The sequence below is a fragment of the Hoplias malabaricus genome, chromosome 11, assembly GCF_029633855.1.
Source record: "Hoplias malabaricus isolate fHopMal1 chromosome 11, fHopMal1.hap1, whole genome shotgun sequence".
Taxonomy (NCBI): Eukaryota; Metazoa; Chordata; class Actinopteri; order Characiformes; family Erythrinidae; genus Hoplias; species Hoplias malabaricus.
In genome coordinates, this window is record NC_089810.1 from 36,579,229 (window position 1) to 36,589,160 (window position 9,932).

Here is a 9,932-nt window from a genome sequence, read left to right on the forward strand (position 1 = left end):
ATACCAAAGAAAACATTTTATTACGAAAGAGATGCTATACTTGAGTGATCGTAAAGTGTCATTAAAACATTTAAACACACTCAGTTAAAGGTTTTAACACATCCATGAAGTCTCCTTTGTTTGGTGGTGAGCAATGCAGTGCCAAATGGACTGTATATGTGCAGTAAACAACATTAAATAATGCAGTTGTTTTGTCTGGTCAGACGGAACACATTTTAACAGAATTAATCTAAATAAATTCCAAATCGGCCATGGATACAAATGTAATTTATTAAACCACTGGCAGAAATAAATAAATAATAAAAAAACAAAAAACAAAAAACAAAAGGAGAGTTCTGATTTCAAACATAGAAGTTACATTTGTTTAGCAACCATGAAAAACTGTTTGATCACCAGGAAAAACACAAGGTGCTTCAGTGACTCTTTACCTGCAGGTTTTAAAAGTGACCACATGCCCCAACTGCGTCGCCATGTGACATTTCTATGCAATTTAATATAAAATAATAATAATATATGAAATTGAAATAATATATATTATCTACCGGAGCAGATGTTGATATAATATTAGTAATATTCATTATTTGTCTGAAAACTGGCCTTTTTTTCTGTCTAAGTAAGGAAAAAAAATAAAAAAAATAAAAAAAATCTGACCAAGGGGATATTTCACAAAGCAGGATTTTTCAGTTAGACAGATAAGCCCAATGACCGATCATTTAAATAGTGATACAGTGCCAGATCTCCAAAAATGAGTGCATATACTGCTAAAATGACAAGCTCTGTTATTTGGTATTTTTATACAATATGATTCATTCTTAGCTGTTTTTACATTTACCAAGCAAGCTCCCATCCACTGGTGGCACTGTTTTACTAAATCCATGTAAACTCTCTCTTATTTCCCCAAAGAAATGGTGTATGGCATAGTCTGTACATGCTAAACTGTTCAGCTAGCAACAGGCTAACACGTTATCCCATCTCCCCTTGTCTGTTCTTTCCCAGTCCACTCACTGTGAATATTGTCCCGTAAAATACACTGCAGTCACTTGTGATTTACTTTTATTCATTAAGTGCATTCATTAACCGTCAATGTAACATTTTAAGAGAATTCAACTTTTGTTTTTGTTTTTTATTCTCTTTTAGCTGACTTGTAGTTAAAAGTTAGCTCTGCTTTGTGAAATGCTGGTCTTTATTCAACTATGCTTTTATCTTGTGTTACAAAACACCAATAACAACAATGAGATGTTCACTAGAACACAGCTCTGAAAGGGAAAGCAGACCTAGGATAAATGAAATAGAATTTCCTCAAGATAAATCCCTCCAGTGAATTGTTTAGACCCTCGTACGTTAGTCATTTATTGGACAATTTAGTGGATTCAGAAAGTGCATGATTTTTTTGTTTTCATCAGAAAATAATAGAGTTAACAAAAGAGAGAGGAAAGTGATAAAACAGGAAAATAAGTTATTTCTCCTTAAAGCATTAAGCCTCTTTTCTTTCCAATGATTACCCTTCTATTTTTGGTCGACTCCTGCAGGGAAACAATGGGGTAGCACTGTCTCCCTCTTGTGGACAATGTCGGGAGTGACTGCTGACGTCAAATGAGGGTGGCGGGGTGGGGGGGAGGGGGGCGGATCAATAAATCTCAGTTTCACCAAGTGGGAGGATGTATCTTGTATCTTTTCCACACAGCAAACCTCCAGGCTCTGTTTCACTGAAACTGGGATAAAGGCAAATGTGTTGATGTTAGACCAGCACCGTCTTGGTCCTCTTTTCTGATTTTCATAGCAGCAGTGGGAGGTTTGTTGGACCTCGGCAGGTTCATAGACCTTTTACTAATTTGCCTTAAAGAGTTAAAAACAAAAACGTTAACATAACAAACAAAAGTCCAGGGCCAAAGCACTACATCGACTGTATTCCCCACAAAAAAATAAGCTTTTCATTGGTACCCTTTTATTCGATTTAAGATATTTTTTTGGTCATTTTTTCTCCTTTTTATTATGAAGGCTATACCAGACGCATAATCACTATACATAGATTTAACATTACCTTTACAATTAAATCTGTCACTGAAATTACAGAATAAATATATGCACATTTATTTTTTTTTATCCTTTTCAAATCTTTGTGAGAGAGAAAACATTAAAAGTGCTTCCTACAAAGCCGTTAGTGATAATAATATCCAGAAGCATTTTGTTTTAAGAAAGTGCGTCGAACTCCATAAAATCTCGAGTGTCTTTTTTTTTTTCTTTTTTTCTTTTTTTTTTTTTGTATTCACAAATCCTTGGGTGTGTCCTTGAGAGAGAAAGACAGAGGGGACCTCGGGAGTCCTTTTATAATTGTAATAATAATAATATATAAAATAAATAGACCACTGAACAGTAATGCGTTGCAGTATCTCTATTGAAAGTGAATTAATAATATTTTTTGAACTCTTCTTTTCAGCAATAACCTCACACACCTGTTTTGCAGTTGAATGCATGCGGCAAACTGCAATAGTCTATAAACCGTGAGAGACAAGCTGCCATCAAGGCTTAGTCTAAATGGTTTTGTGTGTTGGTGTGTGTTTGTGTGTGAGTGATGCTTCTCCCATTGGCTCCAGCAGCCACAAACAAATCTGTTCTGTATAAAAATAAGGGGTTGATAACATTGCTGGCTACTCTGAGAAAGAAAGGGAAAAAAAGAACAAACTCAAAACAAAAAAATAAAATAAAAATCAAAAGGCACTTCATTGGATATATCTGAGTATGGCCTTTCCTCCAAAGCCACTTGGGGGAAACACATTTTTGTGATATATATATTTATATAGAGATTAACTTGTCATGCTGTTTTTCGATACTTTTTTGTGGTGGTGGTGGTGGTGGTGTTGTTGGTGGTAGTAGTGATAGGTAGGGGGCGCTAAAATGAGCTTTTATTGTAATTTTCCTTTATTAATTAAAACCTGTACGATTTCTCCAAGACTTCGAGGTAATCCGGCTTGGTTTGGAGTTTGGCCCTTAACTCGAGGTATTCACTTTGGGATTGTTCTGGAAATCCTTTGCCCCCAGCAAAAAGCAGTGTCTCTTTTAACCGGGCGTCCTGCTGCACATCCGGGTACTGAACGCCCGGCGGGTGTGCGTGCGCCATGTGTACGTGCTTGAGTCTTGGTGCCGTGCTGTAAAGACAGTCAACGAATCCCACTGCTTGTGGAGATCTCTGCTGGCTGTCGATGGCACTGGGGCACAACAGGCCATTCTCGTGAAGCCGTGATCGGTCCACTGTGACTATGGTGTTCAGCTGCGATGTGGAAACAGCTGCTGTCCACTCCTGCTCCTTTTCCAGCAGCGTCCGGTAACTGGTGCCTCCATTCTCCTTTTGTTCTGCCTCCATTTCCCCCTCTCTGGGTTTGTAGATGGGGTTGTTGCACATGTGTGCCACAGGATGAGGGATGTAGTCATAAACATGGCCTGGAGGTTTCTCAGGCGTAGCCGCTGTAGCCCGTTCCTCAAATTGCATCTGAATCCCAGTCAGATCCACCTCCTGCCTCTTTCTGAAAGGCACATCTTTATTCCTCCGTCTTCTCAGGACGAATGCGAAGAGGCCAGCCGCTGCAAAAACAGCACAAATAAACAGAACCAGCAAACTCAGGATCAAGACAGAGAGTGGGACCGCAGATCCTGCAGATGATGGAGAAGCGTGGCCTGATCCTGATGTGCTTTGGGAAGTAACATCGAGAGCCGGGGAGCTTGGAGCAGCATATTTCAACTCTGGACATATAACCTCCGCCTCCAAACTGCGAAGATCCTTTCCAGTATGACTCTCAGGAGTCCTGCAGATGACTTCACCAACCACAATGACAGAGCTCAGCTTCTCCACCCACCGTTTGAGTGGCACAATTGCACAAGTGCAGTCCCATGGATTCTGCTGCAGGTCCACCTGCACCACAGCTCGCAGATGCTCCAGCACACCCTCCACAGGCAGGTGAAGGAAGTAGTTGTTGCGCAGGTTCAGCCTGGCCAGAGACGTTCCAGCAAAAGCATCCGCGGGAAGGGCACGCAGCAGGTTGTCATTCAGGAAGACCAACTGCAGATTTGGCATCAGACTGAAAGCTGCCGGCTCCAGCTCCCGGATTACGTTGTACTCCAGGTAAAGGTAGCTCAGAGCGTGAAGACCACGGAACATTCCAGGGGTCAGACGCTCAATGTCGTTCCCATTCAAATACAGGCTCTTCAAGTTGGGCAAGTTGATAAATGCACTCTCCTGGACATACGATATCCGGTTGTTTCCCAGATGGAGCAAATCCAGGCTTGAGAAGTTCCAAAAGTCTGACCTATAGATCTTCTGGATGAGGTTCCCACTCAGATAGAGCTTCTTGGCATTGAGTGGGCGGGGCAAAAGCTCCGAAATGTTGTGGAAAGCTTTCTCTTTGCAGTTCACTGTCAATCCCAGGTCACTGATGTGCAAGTTGCATGTGCACCCTGCGGGGCAAATTATTGGGATAGGGGGCCGAGTCTGATAACCGGGCACAGGTGGCTGATTGGGACCTGGATAGATGCTTCGTGCTGTGGGTGGAGTTTTTGTGGGTCTTGGACGTTTTGTAGGCTTTGGATGCCTCTCCCTGTATTCCACTGAGGATGCTGTGTTGTGGAAGGACGAAAGCATGGACGAGGGTTTGGTGGGCCATGCTCTCTCCCCAACCAACTGCAATCTTGGCACGCCATATTTGGCCTCAATCTCAGCCTCAGAAAGCGTGGGGCACAGCTCTCGTCTTGTGATCTCACGCAAGTCCTTGCCATGCAAGTGAAATGGATGCTCGCAAGCCACGTCACCTACAAGCGCAGCGTACGGTATTCGCTCCAGCCACGATTTGAGCTGCACAATTTCACAAGCACAGTTCCATGGGTTCTCTTCCAGCTGGATCTCCATGAGGGCACGGCCCACATACTCCAGAGTTCCTTGATAAGGCAGGTTCTTTAAGCGGTTGCCTCGCAAGTCAAGGTGCGTTAGCGACACAGACCTGAAAAGTGAGCTGGGCAGAACAGGTATCAAATTGTCATTGAGGATAAGCACTCGGAGCTTGTGCAAATTGCGGAAAGCCCCACTTTCTATCCTCTTGATGACATTGTAATCCGCCTGCAGATACTCAAGGCTCTCCAGGCCCAGGAACGTGTCATTCCTGAACACCTCCAGCTTGTTCTCATGCAGGAAGAGCTTTTTTAAAATGGCAAGGCCATTGAAAGCACCTGCGTGGATGTCCTGCAATGCATTGTTTCCAAGGTTTAGAGACACGGCATTGTTGAGATGCAGGAAGCTGTTGAAATACAGCCTCCGCATAGCGTTCCTCTGCAGGTTGAGCTTGAAAGGTCTAGTCCAGGTCTGAGAGATCTGGCTGACGTTGGTGAAGCCCTTGCTGTCGCAGTGGACGTGGAAGACCCCCTCCTTGACCTCACAACTGCAGGGGTCGAAGCACGGCTCATCCACTTCCTCCGACTCATCCAGGAGAGGGATCGGCGTGGTGCATCCTAAAGCGATCGAGCTCAGCAGGGTTACCCACAGCATGCTGCCGCCGAGAACCTGGTGGAGGTACGGCCAACAGCCACGTCACAGCACTGAGAGAGAGAGAAGGAAAGAGCAAGGGTTTTCATTTTTTACAGTCTTAACAGACTCTTAAGTGTGCAGTTTTCTAAACACTAAAATGTCCATTCTCTTTAGCACTGTATTGTCACAGCGAAAAATAACCATCATGAATAAAAATGTGATCAAGAGGAAAGAAACTCAGATTTAGAGCTAAGAGAATGTATTAAGATACTCATGGATTTTTACATTTAGCTCGCTTTGGTTGTGTGGGGACTTTTCCCTTTTTGTAAATTATTCATACATTTTGTAAATCTAGAAAGTATCTTAGACTCCCCAGTGTTACAGCTGTGTGAGAGAGATATTCAGAGCAAAGGGTATACACTGTTCTCGGTCTGTTGCTCATGGAAATGTTTTCAGAGCTTTACATCCAGCTGGTGAGGTGGTAGCGAGAGCTTTCTCCTAAGCAAACATTGTACAAAATGTATGTCATTTCCATCGTTAATTTAAACAGAGCTAAGAGGACTAACGTTGGTAGTCATGGAAACAACACTGGACTTTTACACTGGGTTTCACTCTAAGCAACAAAAAAAAATATTACAATAAAAGTGTCCTTGTTTTTCAGAATAGTAGAACAGATGGAAATACTTTTTAAAAGGTTGGTTGAAGACCCTGGTACTTGAGGAATTCCATCACAGCGAAGAATTTAACCATGTAATGAACCCTCTATGGATACGAATGACTCTTTGAATCGCCACAGTTATAGATCCACACTATCAGAGCTTCAATCCTTGATTAACGTGATTTAAAAGCAACCTCTAGCATTTTCAATGTGTTAATATTTAATGATGAATGAACTAATAAAAATGATTCAGAAGTGATTAAAATGACATATGGTTCCATTAATTTCCATTCAGATTCTAGAAGGATTTCCCGAACTCTTCCCACAGTTTTGGAGAAAAAATATATAACCACTGCCTTTAATTTAGAACTCCCAATAAATCACAGAAGGGTGACATGCAAAAGAATTTCTCTTTTGAAAAGTTATGATGGTTAGTTTGGTCAGTGACTTTAGACCTATATGTAATCTAGGTTGGACCTAATATATCTGGGTTTTCTGGGTGTTTATACATGAACAATATGTACAAACATCAGTTTAAATGCACCAGGTTTCTAAGCTGTCTAGGAATGTCGAAGCTAAAATAACACACGCCTAGCTTACAAGAAAAGTTACGTATTTAGCATGTAACATCGGTCAGCCTCGCAAATATGTATCAGTCAACACAATATTTAACATTTAGAGCCAATATATTGAATCCATATGACTTTAAAAAAGACAGTAGCATATATATATATATATATATATAACCCATACATTTGTAAAGACATTTTCATCTCTCTAACAAAATTTACTACTAATCATACAGCACTTATATTTCTCATCAGGGTAAAAGCCAGCTCTTAACATCATATTTAATGGAAAGCAAGTTGCTCTGGATACCATTGTTGTATTAATAAAGCCTCATATGTAGTAGCTCTAAAGCAGACGGCAAAGACAGTCTTTTAATCTCAGAATCAATGGAACAAGATATGTTTCAAAACATTTTGGAAATTTCTATTGGTCACTTCACCGACATATTAACAGTGACACTGGCAACAGGCATTTTTGAATCCTGTGTTTTCACAACAGATGTCATGGGGAAATGACAGTTGAATGAAATCCCCATAGCTTCACTTTAAGTCCTGTTAAATATCTTCATTAGTGTTCAAATAGAAATCACACCCAAAAAAATGACAAAAAAAAAATGAATAATAGATGTTGAATGCACTGAAGGCATGAGTGGAGCACTGAGTGTTCTGATGAAGGAATGAAGGTGAACACTGGTGGGTGGATGGGGACAGGACGGTGTGTGTGTGTGTGTGTATATATATGTATGTGTGTGTGTCACCTGAATTATTAGACATGTCAGTGACGTTGCAGTTTTCCAGCACAATCACTTCTTCACACGCTTAAGCATCACATCATGCCTCTGATGTCTATGATGTATCTTGTACCTTCTCTCTTTCTTGATGTCTCTCTCTCTCTCTCTCTCTCTCTCTCTCTCTCTCTCTCTCTCTCTCTCTCTCCTTTGATTTATCTCTGTACATATAGCTATAAGACACTCACATATGACAGCTCTCTCTCTCTCTCTCTCTCTCTCTCTCTCTCTCTCCTGTTATTCTATTCTGTTTAAAGTTTCTGATAAATCATGTCCTATTTTCACCACTCTCTCTTCTATTGTAAAGGTTTCAAGCCCCTCTGGGACATCTCGTCCTATCTTTTCCTCCATTTCTTCTCTGTCTCTCCTTACATCAATCTGCAGCATCTCTTTCTCCATCTGCATCTCTCCCCTCCCTCTCTCTGCATTTTATTCTGAAGGCTTTCGTATCCTCTCTCTCTCTCTCTCTCTCTCTCTCTCTCTCTCTCTCTCTCTCTCTCTCTCTCTCTCTCTCTCTCTCAGCCCGGGACAGAGGGCAGTGTTTGGTTTTAATGTTGTTATTAATAGTGTGTTTCTCTCTGAGTCTTACCACAGGAAGAAGAGCATTCCATTTCGGAGAAAAGGGGAAAAGGTGAAAAAAGCCAGTGGCTTCCTTCTTCTGTTTGTTGTTTACCAAGCGACGCATTTTTCCCAAAACACAAACAAACAAGAGAACCAAAAAAAAATCCGCCCAAAAATTAGGGTCAACAAAAATGACCACAAAAAAAAAAAAAGAAGAAAAAAACAACCACAACGGAACGCCAATCAGATCACGGTGTTCTTCTCCCAAAGCGCGAGCAGATACCCAGCGAGCGCGAGAGAGTCACGCTCCCAAAACCCTCGGCTCGAGCGGGTTCTCGAAGAGGAGAAGAGAATCCGTTTGGCGCGAGACAATCCGTCAGCATCCATCCGTGCGTGCAGCAGCAGGAGCGAGGGGCCGAGAAACGGTGGGGGAAGAAAAAAAAAAAAAAAAAAACAAGAGGAAGAAGTCTCGGATGATCGGCAGCCTCCGGGTCTCTCGTGTTTGCGCGCGCGCGCGCCGTGTGTGTATGTGTATGTGAATGAGAGAGAGCTCGGGTGCGCGCAACAGCGACTCAGCCCCGAGAATGTGTTGCGTATATTCCCAGGCAGCAGCAGGTTACCTACTCGGCTTTAATGGGCTCCAACTTTCCATCTCTAGCGCGCGCTTGAAGGGACGAGGGCGCGTGCACTGCAATGAGAGAAAAGATGGGGAGAGAGAGAGAGAGAGAGAGAGAGAGAGAGAGAGAGAGAGAGAGAGAGAGAGAGAGACTGCGATGAAATAAATAGTAATCATTTACGCATAGCAACATAGTCACATATATATGCAGCTAACACAGTCAAAGGCGCGAGCGCAATCTCGCGCTCCATGGAAACGAATCGGAATGAGGAAAATTAAGGGAATTTTCACCGCAACGAAAAAAAAAAAGAAAAACCGCGGACTGTCTCTCTGCAAAAGAGGGGGGAAGCGAACACACACACACACACACACACACACACACACACACACACTGTCCCTCTCTCTCACTGCAATGAAACAGAGTCTCTCTCACACACACACACACACACACACACACACACACACACACACACACAGGCTGTCGCTGCCCCGAAACAAACCAAGAAAGAATAAAAACATAAAAAAATAAATCAAAACAAAATAGAACCCCCACAAAACTGTATCCGAAAAAAGCGCGCGTGCACGAGCGCGCAATCCGTTAATTATGTCCAGCAAGCACAAATCAGTCCGTACATCTCCTTCCTCGCCGCTGATGCATCACACACACTCTGGGCTGAGAGGCGAGGAAACGGGAACTAAACAAATATTAAATCAAATAAATAAATAAATAAATAAATAAATAAATAAATAAATAAATAAATAAATAGAACACCCTAGAGTTTCTTGCTCTGGGTTTGACTCTGAAAAGCTCCGAGCCTCACACAGCGGCCAGAAGGTCTTCAGCAAGGAGCTTGGGATAAAAGGATGAAAGATAAAAAAAGATAATAAAAACACACAAACAAACCTCACCTCGTTTTTTAAAGCAGTTTGGTAGCATCCGAAAGAGAGAGAAGCCCGTGAAGGGAGAGCTTAAAGATTGTTGATCTGTCCTCCGTCTTCTCCGTGTGCTTATTCTCTCTCTCTCTCTCTCTCTCTCTCTCTCTCTCTCTCTCTCTCTCTCTCTCTCTCCTTCCCGATAAGACCGAGGCAAACGAGGGGAGATGAAGACGTGATGGGAATGTAACGTCCTCTCCTCTTTTCTCTTCTTACTCTCTCTCTCTCTCTCTCTCTCTCTCTCTCTCTCACTCTCTCTCTCACTCTCTCTCTCTATCCGTAATCTGATAGAGTGTGT

At 42.3% G+C, this 9,932-nt stretch overlaps 1 protein-coding gene across 1 annotated transcript; it reads right to left on the reverse strand.

Moving 5' to 3' along the window:
• Nucleotides 1-250: 250 nt before the first annotated feature.
• Nucleotides 251-9,716, reverse strand: slitrk3a (SLIT and NTRK-like family, member 3a). The gene is made up of 3 exons (XM_066684937.1): nt 9,611-9,716; nt 8,114-8,773; nt 251-5,580 (listed from the first exon to the last, which is right to left on the reverse strand). The coding sequence occupies exon 3, from the start codon at nt 5,528-5,530 to the stop codon at nt 2,927-2,929; it is 2,604 nt and encodes an 867-aa protein (XP_066541034.1). The 5' UTR covers nt 5,531-5,580; nt 8,114-8,773; nt 9,611-9,716; the 3' UTR covers nt 251-2,926.
• Between the last annotated feature and the right edge of the window lie 216 nt (nt 9,717-9,932).